This window comes from Drosophila serrata, unplaced genomic scaffold, assembly GCF_035046125.1.
Source record: "Drosophila serrata isolate PLE 108 unplaced genomic scaffold, ASM3504612v1 contig_100, whole genome shotgun sequence".
In the NCBI taxonomy this organism is placed as follows: Eukaryota; Metazoa; Arthropoda; class Insecta; order Diptera; family Drosophilidae; genus Drosophila; species Drosophila serrata.
This window is the reverse complement of record NW_028256998.1, coordinates 209,843-230,225: the sequence shown is the minus strand read 5'-3', so window position 1 is coordinate 230,225 and position 20,383 is coordinate 209,843. Positions and strand designations below refer to the sequence as shown.

The 20,383-nt window shown below is 41.8% G+C and overlaps 3 protein-coding genes across 6 annotated transcripts; 2 read left to right on the top strand and 1 right to left on the bottom strand.

Annotated features, from left to right (window-relative positions):
- Positions 1–1,176: 1,176 nt before the first annotated feature.
- Positions 1,177–7,268, bottom strand: Pez (protein tyrosine phosphatase non-receptor pez). Its single transcript, XM_020954817.2, has 7 exons — positions 6,461–7,268; positions 3,667–5,629; positions 2,708–3,575; positions 2,420–2,638; positions 2,184–2,360; positions 1,801–2,124; positions 1,177–1,737 (listed from the first exon to the last, which is right to left on the bottom strand). Exons 1-7 carry the CDS (start codon positions 6,543–6,545, stop codon positions 1,609–1,611), a joined length of 3,765 nt encoding a protein of 1,254 aa, XP_020810476.1. The 5' UTR covers positions 6,546–7,268; the 3' UTR covers positions 1,177–1,608.
- Cpr (Cytochrome P450 reductase) lies at positions 6,783–16,510 on the top strand. 4 transcript variants are annotated; one of them, XM_020951641.2, is made up of 8 exons: positions 6,783–6,845; positions 7,118–7,388; positions 11,367–11,558; positions 11,926–12,268; positions 14,352–14,476; positions 14,538–15,139; positions 15,197–15,848; positions 15,915–16,510. In XM_020951641.2, exons 3-8 carry the CDS (start codon positions 11,383–11,385, stop codon positions 16,057–16,059), a joined length of 2,043 nt encoding a protein of 680 aa, XP_020807300.2. In that variant the 5' UTR covers positions 6,783–6,845; positions 7,118–7,388; positions 11,367–11,382; the 3' UTR covers positions 16,060–16,510. The 4 variants fall into 4 exon arrangements, with proteins under 4 accessions (XP_020807300.2, XP_086697251.1, XP_086697250.1 ...); XM_086841125.1 differs by lacking the exons at positions 6,783–6,845; positions 7,118–7,388 and adding an exon at positions 10,532–11,271; XM_086841124.1 differs by lacking the exons at positions 6,783–6,845; positions 7,118–7,388 and adding an exon at positions 10,550–11,020.
- A 1,272-nt stretch (positions 16,511–17,782) lies between these two features.
- On the top strand, positions 17,783–20,321 carry LOC110183288 (uncharacterized). The gene is made up of 2 exons (XM_020951522.2): positions 17,783–19,096; positions 19,173–20,321. The coding sequence occupies exons 1-2, from the start codon at positions 18,723–18,725 to the stop codon at positions 20,071–20,073; spliced, it is 1,275 nt and encodes a 424-aa protein (XP_020807181.2). The 5' UTR covers positions 17,783–18,722; the 3' UTR covers positions 20,074–20,321.
- Positions 20,322–20,383: the final 62 nt, after the last annotated feature.

The following is a 20,383-nucleotide window of genomic DNA, read 5'->3' as shown; positions in this document are numbered from 1 at the left end:
TCTCTGGTGTCGAATGCGACATTCGTACGCATTCAAACTAAAAAAACACATGTGCCAAGACTTTATTTTAATTTTATAAAAATTGAAACGTATAGCTCTTGGTTAGCACTATAATTGGTGCAAAGGTCGATTTTGAACCCTTGTTTGTTTTCAAGATATTCACTAAAATGTACTGCGTTCGCACGCGACAAAAATAGAAGTTACATTTGAAAAAAACCAGTTTAAGCTCTGATTTCAGCGAAACGTGATGAAAAATTGTAGTACAATAAATTTTAATGAATTACGCAATGAATTATCTTACTAACGTATTTTGTTTGATTTTAAAATATTAAGTAGTTATTTTTTAAATTCAATTTTATTCCCGGTCGCACGCGACATTTTGGAAAGCGCTAATTTAAACTGAAACTGTACGAATATTGGTGATCGGATATGTCCGTTTGCACTTAATATTGAATCTTTGGGTTTTTTATGTCATATTAGAAACCAAAAGTTAAAGCAAAATGGTTCGGTTTAAGAGATGGGCATCAAAACAAAACATGCCATTTTTTATGCCTTTTTTTGATAAAAACAACATTATTTGCGTTTGCGCGTGTTTGACATCGATTTTTTTGAAACTTATTTTAGAAAATGAAAAATTATCTTAGTCTTGATCATCCTGACCACTTTTTAATGTAATCATGTTAAAAATACTCGTTTTTAAGCAATTTTAAGTTTTTGGCCGCGGTGCACGTTTCTGGAGAATTGCCCATATGTATAGGTGTATGAAATGAAAGCAGGCAAAACTTCATTGTTTTTTTTTTTACATAAATATGAATAGTTTATAATGTATTAATTCCCAGTTATCGAAGTTCTATCTGCAAGGTTATATAAACGTGCCGAAATTGGCTTCCTTTCTTGCTTTAGCTTAAAAAGAAGAAAGATATACACCAAATTCGTTCAAAAAGTACATGGCGATAAGGTACTCTTAAAGACGGGTAAATAATTAATATCGATATTGATATGTACTTTTATTTTTGAGAAATTTGACGAGTCAATTTTTAAACGTTACGATATCAATATTCTTTTTGATATATCAGACCTATACGATACGTTAATCAAATTAAATTAAGAACTTAGCTCCTCTCTCTTCTCTTCTGTTGCCCAGTGACGATCCGATCTATTAATGTTTGCCAGTTATTTATGTCAATAATGTTAAATTTTTATTGCTTCTTGGGAGGGGGGTTCAATTCGTTAAGTTTTGTTTCAACTTTAGATAAAATACAGTTTTCTATAAATAATTTGGCTTTAAACCTAACAAGTATTTGCTTGGATGCGGAGCTATCTTATCTAGCTAGGCACTACGATTAACGCCATTGGTAGGAGTTTCTGTTAGCGCCTTAGCCCTAGTTTTGACAATGGAGTCTGGAACTTCAAAACAAATTACAATTAAAACAAAATTTTACGTTGTTTAAGTAAAATGAATAACATTTTGATTGGGGATACGCATATTAAAAGGCACTTTTTCTTACGACTTAAATAAAATTGTTCGTTCTCAGGAAGGTAGGATTATAAAACATAGAATGCTTTGGTCCATGGACACTAATGCATCCCTTGAAGCATTTCTCAGCCTCATATCAACCTCGTACGCTTCAAATAGGTAATGAGCAGATTGTATATGAACTTGTACTGCGCCAGGGACGGTATAATGCTATCACGTTGATGCCGCAGTTGCCCAATGACCCTCGGTATATCCAAGTCCTGAAAAGACAGCACAGATAGATTAAAAATATGGTGGGACTAATATTTCAAATCCAAATTTACCTCGTTATGGTCCAGGGTATAAAGCAGAAGATCCGCCGTCAGTGTGACGCCAGATCGACCGCCCCCCTCGAGGCAGTGAATCAAAACGGGAGGATTCGTATTGTGTCCTGGCGGCACCTCGTGTGTTGATGCCAGTCTAACCGAGTTGAGCTCCTCAAGAAAGTCCAAAAAGTGGTTGACGTCGCGCGGACAATTCTGTTCCGCCCAGTCTGCGTACTGCAGATGCCAGACGGAACGGTAGCGACGCGAGGGAGCGTGGAAGAGACGCAGCTTGCTGGTTGTGCATCGATCGGTGGTTTGAGAAAATTCCTGATATACTTGAAACTGCAAAAGGAGGAGCGATGTGTCATAGGAGCACTTCAACATAGCATGGCATCACAAACCTGTCCAAACTCCAGACGCTGTTGACTGCTTAGGGGAATGTAGCTCATGTCCTCGGTTAGCTGAACTACCAAATACACATCAGCCTCCCAAACACACTGCCAAAAGGTGTGCATAGTTTGTGACTCTTGTGGGGATTGCGCCACGATGTAAAATCGTTGCTTCGTTCCAACAGTGGCCTACAAAGTCATATATTTCAAGTTTATATTGATTTTATACACAAAATCGTGTAACTCACGGATATGTAGGAGGCATTCACGTATCCATGTCGATTTTCCATTGACGGCACTAAGCGCACCCGGTTATCGTCGTAGGGCAAAAAGTTTGGATCGTGGTTCTTGGGCTCATTTTCCTCGAGCAGGGCACACTCGTACAGGGCATGCTCTCGCCGCTTCGGTATGCGTTCAAACTCCATGAATAGCTGTGAGTCCTGTAGTTTTTCATTAAGGATTTGGCACTGAAATTATACAAGAGATACATATCATATACATATCAATATTCTATCAAGTTGAAATCTACCACTTACCAGCTTGTCCTTGGAATACCTTCCAGAAATCGGTTGCGGCTTGCTAACACCGGTGGACCAACGGTGGGGCAGGTTAAGATCGTCCTGAGCCAGCTTCAGCTTTGCTGCAAGCTTGGCGTGCTGACCAGTAGTAGCTGCCTTCTCCCTGCCCAGCGTGGCAGACTTCTGCTTGTCGGGAGTCTTGCTGCGGGCGAGGAAGTTCCATCGCTTTTTGCGCTTGGCATCCTTGCTAGCCGCAGACGAGGATGTGGTGTCCAAAGTGGAGTTGAACATGGAGGAGGTGGATGCTGATGTGTTGGCAGATAGATTCATGGCACTGAATTGCTGCTGCAGCGAGTCTCCAGTCGGTGCGTTGACGTCGACGGTCGTCGACTTGTTTAGACTCGCGGTGGATCGATGTTGGCGGGGCGGCGGCGTGACTCCAATGGCCGGAGCAGCACTGGCTGCCCTGATAGAGCGTGTCGGCAGCTGTGGCTCTTGAAATTGCAACTCCGCGATAGCCGATCGCTCGGCTCCATACTTCACTATGTTTGGCGTGATATGGTCGTCTGGTTGGGCATTCACCGTCACGGTGACCACGTTGTTAGTGCTGGCATGCCGGGCCGCCGGCACGGGCACAACACCAGGAGGAGCCGATTGTATGGAGGAGGCTCGCTGGCGAATGGCCTCGGCGTGTGCTGCTCCATTGCTGCCACCGGAGGCGCGCTGCGGTAGGTTCTCATAGATGGGTTCTATGGATCCGTTCACGACACTCCGCTGCAGAGGTGTGGGTGTGGTCGACTTCTGGGATGAAACGGCTGGTGGCTGCGGACTGCTGGCTGGTGGCGGCACAGAGCTGCGATAGCCGGTGGGCGGTAGGGTGGGTGAACTGTAATATAAGTTAAAGTCAGTAAAAGTCACTGCATGTAAGATCATTACAATGAGAAAGTTCATCCATTCATTTATTTATGGAACCTTACCTCTGCGTTACTACGGCTGCAGCTGCCGCGGCTGCTGCCTGGCTCATCGCCGACTGCCGCAATTGGGACATGATGGACGGCTGCTCCTCAATCATGTTGAGGTTCTCGAAGGTTCCGTGCGGCGGCAGATAGGGTTGCGAGTGACCCATGTGACCAACATATTGGTACTGGTGCAGCATGGTGGCTCCGGACGAGGTGGGCATGTTGCCGGCATGCCCGCCTGCGGCCAGAGCTAAGTACTGGCCGCCATTGAGGAGGGTGCGGTTGGAGACTAGATCGGGCGACGAACCGCTCACGTAGTTGCGATAGCCCTGCAATGGTCGGGGTGTCGCCACTGCCAGGTCGGGGGTCGACGAGGAGCTCAACCGATTAACCGGGTACGGCGGCGGCGCCTTGTGTCGCATCATGTGCATGCGTTGTGAAAGCTCCAAATACGCCTGGGCCGTGCTTACTGGTTGCACCTGTTGTTGCTGCTGCTTCGTCTGGTATAGATTGATGTGGTGATGGAGAGCTGCTGCCGGCTGCGCTACGTCAGGGTAGCGGTGGGCCGTTAGGTGGCCGTAGAGCAAGTTCTCGTTGTAAACACCTGGATTATGCACGTCAGGCTGGGAGCCTGCATAGTAGGTGGTGCCGGGAGTGGCTAGTGCAACAGTCACATTGTGCAGCTCCGCGGATGGAGTGCGATACTTGAGCTGTACAGCCGTTTCATAGTCCGGCGCTGGCCGGTACGTCGGCAACATTGCTTTCAGGCGCTCCCGCTCCTCGTTGTTGTTGTTGCTGCTGCTGCCGAGGTGTAGCATGCCATTGCTGCTGTGCAGGTTGTTGTTGCTCAGGTCAAGGCAGGAGCTGCTCTGTCCCAGGAGCTGGCTGTGGCTATGGCTGGCGGCTAGTGAAATATTTGAGGAAAGCATTTGCTGCTGGTGGTGGATCTGCTGTTGTTGCTGCTGCTGCTGCTGCTGATGTTGCTGTTGTTGTAATTGCTCGGCGGCCTCGGCGTAGTCGAAGTCGACATAACCGACGCTATCGGCTCCCAAATGTCCGCTTTCAACGTCCGCCCCGCTACCTAGGCTGGAAGGCGTGGCGGTGTCAATGTAGCGCTTGAAGAACTTGTGTTGACTGATGCAGAGCTTCCAGAAGTAGCGGGCAGTGTCCGCCTCGCCAAAGATAAAACTGCCCACTATGCTTCCATCGCCGTCTAGTCGATTCTGTTCGATCTTGATGGTACGCTTGTCAATGGTCACCGTGTGAAAGTCCTTCCACGGAAAATACTGCCGGCCGTTGTCCGCATTCACCACCATCCCGTTGATGGCCAAGCCCAGCTGCAAATCGTTGCCCAGAGTGTCTTTGGCAGCAAAGCGTTCCTCGCCGTACCCATCCAGCTGCTGGCAGCACTGTATGTACATCTCCTCCGCCTGGCTCTGACTGAGATGCGCCAGGCCCGCTTGCTGCTGCAGCACCTCCACAATAAGACCTTCCAACATACTGTCGTCATTGGCCAGACCCTGCATGTTGCGTGGCAGCACCAGCGATTTCTTTAGGTAATCCTTGCTCTGCTTATCGCCTTGATAGCTGTCGTACTCCGCCTGACGGCAGTAGAGCGCCAGCAAGATGGCTGTGCGGATGTCGCAGGCGATCCGACCCTCGTAGATGTCGCTCTTCAGCTGGAGGAAATAATAGAATCGCGTGGCCTCATCGCTAAGGTGGCGCACTCCAGTTGTCACGTAGTGGCGGACCCGAAGGTAGATCTTCGGCCCCGCCGCGTACTTCTCCAACTGCCGGCTCAGCGAACGCTCCAGATCGATCCATTTAAACTCGTCCTCCTTGTCCTTGTCTTTGCCCTTAACCAGGTATCGCAGCCCGAAGAATTCCGGCTGCTGAATAAGCAGTCGCTGGCACACATTATCCAGGCACTCCTGCCCCTTGCTCTCCGAACTGATCGTACAATCGACCGTACTGGAGGTGTCTGCAATGGAAGAAGCGTTGAAAACGTGCTCCGATTGACAAATTCACTAAAAGCATTCCAAATTCACGGCAGCCCTGGGCACAGCACGCACAAGCATGGAAACACATGCAAACATTTTACTACTCTCTTTCGATACTTTTACTATTTATGGTTAGCTTTCCACTGATGAAGCCAGTTTAGTTTTTGGATACAGTTGTATTCGCAACCTCAAACATTGTGAAAAAACATGACATTTTTGAAAAACCAGTTAAGTGAGGGTATATAAACTAAAAGTTATCTAGAATCCTCAAAAATGAGCTATTTCAGAATCTATAAACAAAGGGAGATTGATTTTTTCCATTTCTATTGGGAGAGCTCTCTGTCCGCTAGCAGCAGCATTCACTATTGACTTATAGATCGGTTTGCACTTGCATGTTTTACACCTACAGGGCTCTCTTTACAGTCAGCTGAATAGACCTAACAATCCTGGGCGTTCCTGTTAACGGTATCTGTTAGCACAGCAACATACGCATGTACATATGCTATAGGCAACAACAAAGCAACAAGTATGTGAGTGTGTGGGAAATACGATTGCGATGTCCGCATTTTTGAGGCCTGAATTCGTTGGCGAATTCCAGCGAAACAGGTAATAACAGGCGCTCTATCATGTGCGGGACCATAAATGGAATTGTGTACTTATTTCCAATTAAATAAATCAACAAGTGTAATAGCCTGCGGCAGCTGTTAACTGTGGCTGTCACCAAATCGTCTTTGTTGTTGCTCTTCCTATTGGTGCTGCGCTGTAGTTGTTGCTTTGCCTGGCGCTATCGGGGGCGACCGAGGTTTACTCACCCAGCAGGTGATGCACTGATATAACAAATAAACTCTTGGACGTCACATTGTACTGGCGACACTTTTTCAAGAACTTTAATGGCATTTCCGAGCCGTTCGCTGCTCGCGTCGAGTTTTTTTACAAATTAAAATATGCCATCTAGAGCTGCAAGAACTTCGAATTCATTATCGATACTTTTCTTTCCAATATCGATATCCTCATGGGAGAGAGAAAGATTGCAAATATATATATATATATAATAACATTAACAGAATTAACAGAAACTTGCTTAAAAAAGTCTAATATTATCCAAGGTGTTCCTTATAAGCAGAATGACAGAAAATATTGGCAGCTGAACAGTCTGGATACCGAATTAACTAAAAGTTTTTAATTTCTAAATTAATGGTACAGTAGTTTAAAATAATTAAATATTATATAGGAGAATGCAAATGGTATATCCAATCTAGTGACTGGGTTTTGGTTAAAAATTTAGCAGCTGTCTATTATGGATCGTTTCCTGCACCGTTAATTATATCGCCGATATTTTCAGTTATCCAGTTTTTCAGTCGAATTTGGATGATTATGATTAAGTCTTATGATTCATTTTACTTAATTTTTGTTTTAAAAACATTAATCATTCATCGATAGCTCAGTACATTTTTCCACCTCTGGCACAGGTGCAAACACTTTGTTTTCGATCACTTCACTTGACTGCGTTTAAATCAGTGTGACCCTCCAGCGCAGAGGAATAAATCCGCCATATCTTCCACAAAACTGAGCATTATAAGCGGCGAGCACACTACATCCCGTAAATCGTACTTTGTTACTGCACCTCGCCCGTTTCGTCGTGGATTAAATAAAGCAAATTAAGTGATTCGTCAATCATCGAACGTGTAAAAAGAACGGAACGATCTGGAAGTACGCAGCGGAAACGACCTAGTCAGATCGGTGAGTTGTACTACATAGGTTTATGTTTTTTGTATCTGCCAAGTCCAAAGGCCACGCGCAGTCGAAATACATAAATTAATTGATATTTTGTGCACTGGCGGTCAAGGTTACATCGATAAAGCAGATGAAATAACCACAGACATAGTCCCCTCTCGCTCGCACTCGCACATGTGTGCGGTTTGGTTTCAAGTTGAAGTTTTACCTGTTGCTGGCTCGTCTTCCTCTATTCACTTTTACACATTGTGCACAGTGGGCAAAATTGAGAATGTTGATGGCCTAGTTTACATCCTGCTTCTTTTCGAAAAATTGATCCTGCTCTAAAAATCAAATGTTGAAGACTGTTGTTAACTGACTTATTATTCAATTAACAATTTAAAACGATATAATTACTGGAAGCAATGTCGCATCTGAGTTTGTATAGTAAATCCGCATTTCAAACAATTTTATGGTAGGTTTTTCATGATATTTATACCCTTGCAGGGTATTATAATTTCAGTCAGAAGTTTGCAACGCAGTGAAGGAGGCATCTCCCACTATATAAAGTATATATATTCTTCATCAGGATCAACAGCCGAGTCGATCTAGCCATGTCCGTCTGTCCGTCTGTCCTTCTGTCCGTCTGTCCGTTTCTACGCAAACTAGTCTCTCAGTTTTTAAGCTATCTGAATGAAACGTTGTAGTTAGCCTTCTATATACTCTGACTCGACTATATGTCGGAACGGGCCGGATCGGACGACTATATCATATAGCTGCCATAGGATTGATCGGGAAATTTTTACAATAAAATTTTTAACCTTTTCAGTTTTCAACTGGAATTGCATCAAATTTGAGATATAGCCATTTTATATACTCTTACAATTTTGTATAAAATTTTAATGTAAAATCGCAACTATATATGATATAGCTGAATGCAATGATTATAGGAATATTATTTAATTGTTTTTTAACACAAATATATATAATTTATATTGTATGGATTCCTATTCATAGAAGTTCTATCTGCAAGGGTATATAAACTTCGGCGTGCCTAAGTTAGCTTCCTTTCTTGTCAAAAGTTATAATTGTAGAGGCTACCACGATGGGCACAATGTATAACAACAACAACCACCGCATACATGAGCGAGCAAAGTGAATACACTGTCAAAAATTAAAAAATGGATTTCGTGTTGAAAAATGTAGTGTCGTTTTGATTAAAGCAACAGTATGGAGACGGGAGGGAGAGGGAAATTGTTGATTTAAATACACGGTTAGCTAATCGTGATCGAGAAACGTAAATAATAAACATATATTTTTTTTTCAATTTTGTATCAATGGCCAAAATTATTAACACTTGATAGCTTTGTGTGGCAAACTTTGTTTTAATCTAACTTGGCTAAGAATTCATGGTCCTTCTCTCTGATTTTGCCTGTTAAACGTTTTAAAGTGTTTCTAAGCCTTGAATGTTTATTATTTTCCGAAAATAATGCCAAGTGTATAACACCGGAATCTTAAAGGAAAAATGGCCGACCTTTAAATAAATTAATATGATTTATCAGGTCCTCTTCAACTTCAACTACGGCTGAATTTAAAAAAAATCAGGAAATAATGGATAATTATAACTAATTCGTTAGAAAAATCCAAATCCTTCTCAAATGCCAATCACTGGGTATTATTGTGGGCCGAAGACCCCCATAATCTTATTACGTATACTTTTCTACGCTATTAAATAACAAAATGAATCGGACAGCTGATGCTGATTACGAAAATGTACGTATACAAAGCTATAAAATCTAAGAACTTTATCTCCGGCTTCTTATGTAAATTTTAGATTGAAAATGCGTATATAGTGTTTTAGCAATGCAATATAATGGTTTTATTTTTAATATATTACTTTAATCCTCTATAACTTTATCGTTCTATGGCACTTTGAATATTTATAGAATAGGTCAAAAAGTTTTTTCGGTTCACTGCTATCAACAAACCCATTTGGTTGCTACTACATTTCAGGTCAAGCAAACAATTGTCAGTAAAAAAGTATTATACTGTCTTGAGTTTTTAAATAAAAATTAAAAACCAGATCTTTTTGATCAGTAGCAACGTACATCTTGAAAATCAATTCGTTTGGAACTAAACATATCCTCCGGTTAGTTGACTTATATTTCGATAAGAAAAGCCACTAGTGAGCAAAAATTTGCCAACTCATGCTTATTGTGTTATTATTTTATTATTATCGTGGCTAGGGAATTCTAAATTTCGCAGCTACTAAGTCAGTTTCAGCATTACGGAGCCAAAAACGTGTTTGTGTTGAGTACTTGCAGTGTGGTCATTAGCCGGCAGATTGTTTGGTTGCGATTTAAAAACTTTGTTATATGGCGAGTAAGCACAATTGTTAGGAATCACAATAAGTCATATATGTAAGTATATAAAATATTTATTTTTTAAATACAATTTTATATAGCTGTTTGCAAACAAAGTTCAAAACACAAAGGACAACTTTACAGGGTATCACAATAATTAAATTTATATCAATAGGAAATTTCATTTGTATCTCATTGCCTTGTATATCCGGTCAGTAAAAGTTTCTGACCTCACAAAATATGTACATACATACATATATATGGTATCTTCTTTTTATGAGCATCAACTGCTGCCGAATCGATCTAGTCATGTGTGCTAGAAATGGATTATGCGAAAAAGAAATAACTTATTGTCCATAGTACGTTAGACAGGGGTGAGGTGACCTATAAAAATTCACCAATTCTCCTCCACTTGTTGCCCGCGGCTGATTCTCGTTGCTTCACTCAATTGACCACCACAGTGTCGTACACCTTCCTCAAACTGGAATTGGACGACGCCACTATCGTCGATTAGCATAAGCTTCGCTTAGCGCTTGCCCACTCCGCTCGTCTGGCATTTGTTTAATATTTATTTTCTGCCATTTGGTGACCACAGCAACAAGAACTATTACGCGAGTGCGCTTGTCTATGCAAAGTTCAAACACGTAGCCGAAACGGCGCATTAGCAACATTAAAGCATTAAGTCAATTCCCAATTCAAGGTGCAATTTTGACGAACGCACAAAAAATAGATACAATCGACAGGGGTCACATTCCATTCCTGGCAAATATTTTGTTTGAAAAATTAAATCATAAAATAATAGTTTCAGATTCGCATAGCAAACTAGGGAAAGCGGTGTGCGGAAAAAGCACAAGGAGACTTAAAGCAGGCACGTCCACCTGGTCACGGAAGTCTGTGTAATAAATTGAATAATAATAATATAACTATTTGTGATAATGTCACTACGATTAAAGCTCACATGAAGTGAGTTTTTTATATTCATATTCCACAATTAATTTTCATAAGCGTAAAGAGAGCAAACACTTAAAACTATAAGAGCTAGTGATTCACGAGGCTGTTTAGTATATATTTTTGGAACGACATTACAAAAATCGTTTGTCGCTTTCATCATATCTCTCGATCGGCGCCTGGCTTTCGATAAGCGCGGTGCATAAAGCGTGTTGCTGTCGAGCAGCAGTAAGCAGTGTACCGTTAACCGAAGCAGACGTAGCGTCGCTACGTCGAGAATATATATATAATTCATTGTTTAATTGCATAACTGCAACCGGAGTAGCAGCCGCAACAACGGCATTCAAGGTACAACCGATTAAAATCCGATTTTGCTGTGCGTTTTCAATGTCAACCGCTATGTGACGAAACATTTATTGAGACCGAGAGCGAGAGCGAGAGCGAGATCGACACCTGGAGCGTGTACCGTTAAGACAAGTGCGGAAGCGCCATACCGTTAGACACAGACCCGATGCAAAGTAGCCTATATGCTCCGGCTCTAGCTCTAGCTCTAGCTGTAGGCTTTGGTTCTGGCTCTGGCTTACGTGGAATACATTAGAGTGCGTGTCCAAAGTGCGCGACATGCAAATCGAGTGAACAAATGTTATGCAAAGCGAAAACTAAACGCCATGAATTCTGGTGCCCTTTTTTTCAGTCACAAACATCCCACCATGGCTAGCGAGCAAACGATTGAGGGAGCAGCTGGAGCAGCCGCTGCTGGTGGAGACGAACCATTCCTGGGACTGCTGGATGTGGCCCTGTTAGCCGTTCTGATCGGAGGAGCCGCTTTCTACTTCCTACGCAGCCGCAAGAAGGAGGAGGAGCCAGTGCGCAGCTATTCCATCCAGTAAGTGGAGTTGCAGAGTCAATAGTGTTTCTCAATATCCAGTGAACATTTATCAATCAGTCGAACTGAATCCAAGTTACATTTACACACAGTTTGTGTGATCGTTAAAAACAATGCGGAATCAGGGATTGGTTTCTTAATGTTCAGTAAACATTTATCAATCAGATAAATTGAAATTGAATTTAAAATTAAATTATTATTGATTCTCAGAGGCTTTCGTAAAATATAAAGTGTATTAAACCCGACAGTTAATCAGCTGGTAATGTAGCATGACATTGAGAAACCAGTTTTAATCCCCATTGCTTCGGCTTAAGCCCTATTTTTGTAAAGAAAAACCTTATTCTAAACATTAGTAATTTTTATACAGACCAACCACAGTATGCACCACGACTGCGGCGGACAACTCGTTTATTAAGAAGCTCAAGGCATCCGGACGTAGCCTGGTCGTCTTCTATGGCTCGCAGACCGGAACCGGTGAGGAGTTTGCCGGCCGATTGGCCAAAGAGGGAATCCGCTATAGGCTCAAGGGCATGGTTGCCGATCCCGAGGAGTGCGACATGGAGGAGCTGCTGCAACTGAAGGATATCTCCAACTCGCTAGCCGTCTTCTGCCTGGCCACCTATGGCGAGGGCGATCCCACAGACAACGCCATGGAGTTCTACGAGTGGATCACAAACGGCGATGTTGATCTGACCGGTCTTAATTATGCGGTGAGTTTCAGCGATAGCATTAGAATCGGGCGGGAGTGTTATCAGGAACGAATGGAGCGATTACACGAGTACGCTGGCCTTCAAATGGGGCCAAACTCGTCCGCTTATCAAGCACTGCCCCCCCGATAAGCGGTCTCTCCACCCGGACAACTACTCAATTCGCACCTATTTTCGTACACCAAGCTGTTTTGTTGTGCTCTGATACAGCACAGCTGATGTAAGCGGATAGTAAACAATCGAAATGACATTGGGGGAACAGAAACGGGAAACCAGATTTGACAGGGAAGAGATCTTAATTACTAGATTGTCGGAACTCGAGCTGAGGTTTTTAAGCTTGACTAACGGCTAATATGGGTATTATGATAGACAACTTGAAATAAAATGAGGCACTAGAAAATATAATTAGCGAATTATAGTCACAATTCATAGAATGTGTAGAGTTTTCGTTACGTGACTTGATAAGATAAGATAATAAATAAAATGCTGTAGTTAACCTGATATGTAACAAGAAAGAGAGCGTTAACATAAAGCTTCGACTGGCAGCAATTTATTAAAAATACTAATTTTGAAAAGATTCCTCCATATTGTGATAGATAGATTTGATAAGAAAAATATTCTTATTTTTAACTTATTAAATTTATTTTAATTTGGGGTTGTAAATATCCTATTTATGTTGTATTAGACTCAGAGAATTTTTTTATACATTTAGGGGGTTTCCAAGGTCCCAGTGAAGAAAATTTGTTTTGATGTTGATAGAGAAACCAGGCACCATTGTCTTCCCGAAAATTAACAGATTAATAGAACGATTTCAGGGATACAACCTGAAAGAAAGGGGTAAACTGATTTGTTTTACTGAAAATGTATCTGGTGATTATATTTTATGATCAGGTTGCTATCGAGGAACTTAACAGTAAAATATGTATTTTTTATATTCCATAGAAGTATCTTAACTGAAGGTTTGTTTAGAGCTTCTAGCCCGAGATACCTTCTTTCTGATGCGACACATAAATTAAACAATTTTATATTCTTCAAACGCTGATGTATGACTCTTGAGTATTACGCAAAGTCCACTGACAATTCTAATGAATTGTGTATTTTTATAACCAGAAAGGTTTTGAATAGTGCTTATCGAACTCAATTCTAATCGGCGGGCTAATCGTTCCCTGCTCACCAGTGCGTTCTGCGGTACGCAGTGGCGTATCAGATGGCTTTTTGTCGTGAACAATTTTAGTACGTTTTTTTTTAAGACAACGTGCTTGTTCTCCGGTTTACATATATTGTGAATTCATACGCTACAGCTGATTGATTAATAAATTGAGATAGCCCTTTTGAATTAAGCTGCAAAATGCTAAACACGCTTGCCGTCTCGACACAGCGCCTCGGGGTGTGCCGCTCGCCGAGGCTGCGATCTTTTCGCTGCCTTTTAAATAGTTTACGTAATAAAACTGCGACGGTGCGAAGGCTAATGGAAAGGGGGGCAGACACCAAACAATGTATAGCAGCAGTCAGAATAATAGCACCCTGTTTCATTCCATTAATTACTAATTTCGCAAAAACACCAGGTAATAAAATATTACATGAATTTGAATTTTATTAATGAGTAAACAACTTGAAAATTTCAGAAATTAGCTTTATCGATTTATGTTTTCTCTGTTTCTAAACTCGAAGGTTTATTATCTCAATCCTCTAAATATCTTAGATAGCTATACAGTTTTCTATAATCAATTGAAAAATTTTAGGTATTCTTCAGCAAAATCTTGCCATATATATAAACAAGCTCCAAATAATTGAGTTATCTAAATCTTAAAGTAAATTTAAAGCTGATTAATTTAAATCATTTTTTAAATAACTGTAAAAAGTAAATTATTAATTTATGCTCTCTAATCTAAAGTATTGAGTGGCTTCCAAAACTAATCAACTACAATTATGTATGTATATTAGTATACAAAATTTACTTTAATTTAAAGTTTATGAAAGCTTTTGAAAAGTTCATAAAAAACTCAAGTGCTATTATTTTGATTGCAACTATGGCCCCCTTCGCGTTTTAGCTAAATAACAGTCCCTCTGTTTCTGTATATTTTAGGTCTTCGGCCTGGGCAATAAGACCTATGAGCACTACAACAAGGTGGCCATCTATGTGGATAAGCGACTGGAGGAGCTGGGTGCCAACCGTGTCTTTGAATTGGGACTGGGTGACGATGATGCCAAGTAAGTTGTTGTTGTTAATAGCAAGTTTATTCCCGTCTCACCCATGCAATCTTCCTGATAGCATCGAAGACGACTTCATTACGTGGAAGGATCGCTTCTGGCCTGCCGTCTGCGATCACTTCGGCATTGAGGGTGGCGGCGAGGAGGTTCTCATCCGCCAATACCGTCTGCTGGAGCAACCCGATGTGCAGCCAGACCGCATCTACACGGGCGAGATCGCAAGACTGCATTCCGTGCAGAATCAGCGACCGCCCTTCGACGCCAAGAACCCCTTCCTGGCCCCCATCAAGGTCAACCGCGAGCTGCACAAGGGCGGAGGCCGCTCCTGTATGCACATCGAGCTGAGCATTGATGGCTCGAAGATGCGTTATGATGCCGGCGACCATGTGGCGATGTATCCAGTTAATGACAAGGGATTGGTGGAGAAGTTGGGTCAGCTGTGCAACGCTGACCTGGATACGGTCTTTTCGCTAATTAATACGGATACGGATAGCAGCAAAAAGCATCCGTTCCCCTGCCCTACCACGTATCGTACCGCACTGACCCACTATCTCGAGATCACTGCTATTCCTCGCACGCACATTTTAAAGGAGTTGGCAGAGTACTGTACGGACGAGAAGGAGAAGGAGCTGTTGCGCAGCATGGCATCTATCAATCCGGAAGGTGAGTAGTTATATCTTAATCTAGTATTAAATACTAAATAAATTTATACATTTATAGGCAAGGAGAAATACCAGAGCTGGATCCAGGACGCTTGCCGCAATATTGTACACATTCTGGAGGACATTAAGTCGTGCCGTCCTCCCATCGACCACGTGTGCGAGCTGCTGCCTCGTCTCCAACCGCGTTACTACTCCATTTCTTCGTCGGCCAAGCTGCATCCCACCGACGTTCATGTCACGGCCGTGCTCGTGGAGTACAAGACACCCACGGGTCGCATCAACAAGGGTGTGGCTACCACATACATGAAGAACAAGCAGCCCCAGGGCGGCGAGGAGGATGTCAAGGTACCGGTGTTCATACGGAAATCTCAGTTCCGTCTGCCCACGAAACCGGAGACACCTATCATTATGGTGGGACCAGGCACAGGTCTTGCTCCATTCCGTGGCTTCATCCAGGAACGTCAATTCCTGCGCGACGAGGGCAAGACCGTGGGCGAGTCAATCCTGTACTTCGGATGCCGCAAGCGCAGTGAAGACTACATTTATGAGGCTGAGTTGGAGGAATGGGTCAAGAAGGGCACTTTGAATCTCAAGGCTGCCTTCTCCCGCGACCAGGCGAAGAAGATATATGTGCAGCACTTGCTGGAACAGGATGCCGATCTGATATGGAAGGTGATTGGCGAGAACAAGGGCCACTTCTACATTTGCGGGTAAGATCGGGGAATAAGTGTATTATAATTAAATGCGATATCATAATTTTATCCATTGTTTCGCAGGGATGCAAAGAACATGGCCGTGGATGTTAGAAATATTTTAGTGAAAATTCTGTCCACCAAGGGCGCCATGAGCGAGGCTGACGCCGTGCAGTATATCAAGAAGATGGAGGCCCAGAAGCGCTATTCGGCCGATGTCTGGAGCTAATCTGACCCCAAAACCAGAGGGAGAGTCATGCGTGGAAGGGGAAGCACGCACAAAATCAGTGGAAACATAGGCCAACCGATAAGCATAAAGTTGTCTAGTTCTTTAAGCTATGTAAGCGTAATTTTTGGTTTGGGAACTTCCTGCTGCAGTTCGACAAACAGTGAATGAGTAACGAGTATGTGTAGGCCTAGTTTTAATGACGATGACCCAGTTTGCCTTTGGACTGTTACTGTTCAACGGGGCAAGCTAGAAATTATGATGCAAACTGAGCGAAGTTTAAACAATTTAGATATTTAAGTAGTTTTGTATGTGTGCAAAATATTTTAAAGTCCTTTTTGCTAGCATTTTATATTGTGTACTCTTGGTGATTTCAATACATAATCGAAAACATGTGCAATTTTAAGAACGACACTGAAATTGTATTTTCACGAATAAAAAAGAAAAAATGTAATACGTGGTGTTTGTTTTGTTTGTCAAATTAACTGAACAGGTTCGATATTTTAAGATGTTTAACTTGTTGAGGTCTAGTTATCTCGATATCTAAAAATTAGAAGAGTAAATCTTCTCCAATGTGGGCCAATCAGAACCTAATTTACCTCATTGACATATATCTATAAATATAAATTGAATTAAGATATGTTTAAAAATGAGAATGCCTAACTAAATAAAGTTGCATGCTTTTAAATGTTATGTTTTTAATGTTAATAGTAAAATATCATAGGAAGCAAAGCAAAAATAAGAATCACGTAAGAATAAAACGTGAATAAGCAGTGTTCTAAAGGTGAAGCCTGAAATTATGCAAAGCTCTTAGTTCAGGAAACATGTACATACTATGTGATATTTTTTAAAGTAGTTGTAATAAAACTATTTAGGAAATGGTAAAGAATGTTACCTTAGCTGCTAACACTACTACTCACTACTCAACATTCTTTAACTAAATTAGCCTCTGATTTTTTGATATCATGATTATTATGCAGCTTACTCAATAACTTTGGCAAATAAACGAAATGAAAATAAACGAAATAAATTACTTTTGCTTTATTCATGCTTTAATGCTTCCGTTTGTTTAAATTAGGTAGGTATTTACTTTTTAGGTATTACAAAATCTGAATGTAAATTGATTTCAATTTTTCGTTCGGTTCTTGAACCCAATGAAACCCCAGAACTCTTCCGGGATACTTTACTGCCAGGGGCAACTTATTTAGATCGTTGATAAGAAGTTTAATAACAAAACAAAAAAAAAACACTTGGGAATCTTCCCAATCTAATGTTAGCATGTGTTCAGATAGCTCGTTTTTATGGGCGTCAATAGGTAAGGCAGATTTCTCGAATTCATTATGGTTATTTGTCTACCTTTTTTATTCGCATTTTACTATTACTATATTTACTATATCTACTATGGAGAAATATGTATCTTTTTGGGGAGTAAATATAATCATATTTTAATTGATATTTCACATTTTACAGCTTAATATAGATACAAAATTTATATTTTTAGGAAGTAACTATAATCATATTTCAATCAATATTTCCAAGTTATTATTCAGCATCCCTGATGCATATATGCCTTGGAAAAGTCATATTACTTTGTAAACAAAATATTTAACTATATATATTCATAGTTCATTACATATTTATTTTGTAAGATTGAGTTTATTAATGAAATCCGATTTTTCCCATAGTTCAGGTGAATAAAAGTATCGCGTCAGAGCAAACAAGAGATAAACTTAATTTGTGTTCTCGACGTGCACACGCGAGCTTATACATAGAACAATTTATACACACGCGTTTCTAACACATATCACCAGGTTGATAACACTCAAAGCAAATACTAGCTCTGTTGACCCACTGACAGGCGGTGTTCCAGCCTCGGAGCACCGCCTGCTCACTGCCAAGAGAATACCCATGACGTGGTCTAGCGTAGCCGGCCAACGGGTTGACCAGACTCAAGAGCTAGACCACAGCGAACTTGAGAGACACCAACTCGAAATTAATTACAGCTCTATCAACCCACTACGAGCATGTGTATTTCGAAATCTCTTTCATTTGTGTTTTGTTTTTATTAAAATTCGGATGACAGTGCAAAACCCGACTGATACTAGACTACGGCTCATCGCACTGAGGAAGCTTCGAGCGAGCAAGCCATTAAGTTCGCACAGTGGTACTAAAATACAAATGTACAAAGATGCTAATTGTTGCATTTGAACAATTATCAAAATTGTTGTGAATAACTCGTATGAAATTAATGGTGATACCTGTAGAGATACTTAATTTGTAATCAATTGAAAAATTACTTTTGGGTTTTATAAAAAGGTGATGCATAAATCAAAACAAACAGATTAATTAAATAACTACTTAATTCATATATTTTATTATTATTTCTTTTGTTAAATTTTTATAATCATTTCCAAATAAAAGTCTCAACCCACTGTTTAAACTATTCTACGCTCATTAAGTTTATTTTCACGATGACACAACAGCCATTTGAAGAGCACGAAATTGTCGTCGAAATAGTTTCCGAGGCACAAACAAATATAAAATGATAGGTTCGCCTCCGTCGTCGTCTCAGTCAGTTCCGAAAGGTGTGCGCGAAAGACTTGTTCAGACGGTAAAAGTTTAGAAAGAAGAACTCTTTGTTGATTACGTGGTTAAACAGATCCGAAATGGTAGTGGTAAAAAATGAGCAGAAGATTTCGGTGCCAGAATATCTGAGCACCGAGTTTTTCACTGAAACCCTGGAGGAGGGACTAAGGGAGTCGAAGGTGACTCTAAAGGAGATCAACTTCGAGTGGGGCAGCAACCCGGGTGACAACTACTGCTCGGCCATCTACCGAGTCCAGCTCACCTTCGCCAAGTGGGTCGATGGCAAGGAGTCGGCCAAGAATGAGCAGCTCTCTTTGATCGTTAAGACCATTCCGATAACGGAGGCCACGCAGTTCCTTGAAGACGTTAGTGTATTTATCAAGGAGAAGCAGACCTATACCGACATACTGCCTCGATTGGATATCCTAAGTCGAGGTGACAAGTTTGGAGCCAAGTGAGTGTGTGGGCTGAGTATAGGTTTCTGGTAAATTTCCACAAACGAAATGATTAATGTGGCATGCTTGTTTCAGATATTATCATTCAGTGAAGGCACCTGTGCAGACAATCGTGTTCAGTGACCTCAAGGTGGAGGGATACAAGGTAGCCTCGCGTGAAGCTGGCTTGGACTGGAACCATGCCTCCCTCATTCTGCAGCAGCTTGGAAAGTTCCATGCCACCTCCATGGTTCTGGCCAAAAAGGATCCTGCCATCTTGAAGCAGTACACCCGCGGCATGCTGAGCGAAGACATTTTAATGAAGAGCGACACCTTTGAGGTCATGTTCGGCGGCTTCCTCAAGGGTCTCATCAAGAGTTCCGCCACCTGGCCGGGTTTCGAAAAAGTCAGCAAAAACTTACAACGCCTCATGGACAACTTCCGGTCTGTGTGTGTGGCTGCAGCGAAGCCAAAACCCGGGGATCGGTACGTTGTACTTAACCATGGTGACATGTGGACCAATAACTTCATGTACGCCTACGACAACGCCGCCCAGCCGGATACGCCGACAAGGGCCATATTTGTGGACTTCCAGCTGAGCTTCTACGGCAGCCCCGCCTGCGATCTTAACTTTTTCCTGAACACCAGCCTGAAGTTGGAGCTGCTGCAGGAGCGGCGCGAGGAGCTTATCACGGTTTACTATGCAGCCTTCAAGGATGCCCTAGAGTACGCCCGCTACGAGGACATTCCCACATACGAGGACCTGCAGTATGAGCTGCGGAGCCGCGAAACCTACGGACTGTTCGGCCTGTTTGCCTTCCTGCCAATGATCACTATGCCAAAGGAGCTGTCCCAGGATAATAGCATTGAGAATATGCAGGACGAGGCTTTTAAGCAGCGCAAAATGGACGCTGTCTTCTCGCAAAAGTCCCTCAACGACTACCAAAAGTGGGGTCTGAAGCGTGCCGAATCCCTTGGCGTCTTCAACGACTATTAAAAAAATAGTTGGGTTACATTTTGTAACTTTTGTGATATAAATGGGGCTGCGTTTCAACAACACCGACTTAAAGTTTTTGGAATTTAATTGATGCAACCAAATAGTTTTGTGCTAAGCGAAAAACTGTTAAGAGGAGGAGTTGATTAAATAACTGGATCATATATATTTGTTAATAAGTCAATAAAATAATATGTCCAGACGATCTGGGAAGATACCTCTCGTATTTGAAAGAGAATTTTGCAAATTAAGAAGTAATTCCGATTCAATATTTGATGGGTAACTTAGATAACTACGGCTGCGGATGAGATCA

What these genes read in the sequence shown, in the direction of transcription:
- Pez (XM_020954817.2), bottom strand. Translation starts at nt 6,545, where the DNA reads ATGCCATTAAAGTTCTTGAAAAAGTGTCGCCAGTACAATGTGACGTCC. An exon ending in ATCAGTGCATCACCTGCTGG is followed by an intron (nt 5,630 to 6,460) that starts GTGAGTAAACCT and finishes CTTCCATTGCAG; the next exon opens with ACACCTCCAGTACGGTCGAT. An exon ending in GGTATTCCAAGGACAAGCTG is followed by an intron (nt 2,639 to 2,707) that starts GTAAGTGGTAGA and finishes GTATAATTTCAG; the next exon opens with TGCCAAATCCTTAATGAAAA.
- Cpr (XM_020951641.2), top strand. Translation starts at nt 11,383, where the DNA reads ATGGCTAGCGAGCAAACGATTGAGGGAGCAGCTGGAGCAGCCGCTGCT. An exon ending in TGACCGGTCTTAATTATGCG is followed by an intron (nt 12,269 to 14,351) that starts GTGAGTTTCAGC and finishes TGTATATTTTAG; the next exon opens with GTCTTCGGCCTGGGCAATAA. An exon ending in GGCCACTTCTACATTTGCGG is followed by an intron (nt 15,849 to 15,914) that starts GTAAGATCGGGG and finishes ATTGTTTCGCAG; the next exon opens with GGATGCAAAGAACATGGCCG.
- LOC110183288 (XM_020951522.2), top strand. Translation starts at nt 18,723, where the DNA reads ATGGTAGTGGTAAAAAATGAGCAGAAGATTTCGGTGCCAGAATATCTG. An exon ending in GGTGACAAGTTTGGAGCCAA is followed by an intron (nt 19,097 to 19,172) that starts GTGAGTGTGTGG and finishes TGCTTGTTTCAG; the next exon opens with ATATTATCATTCAGTGAAGG.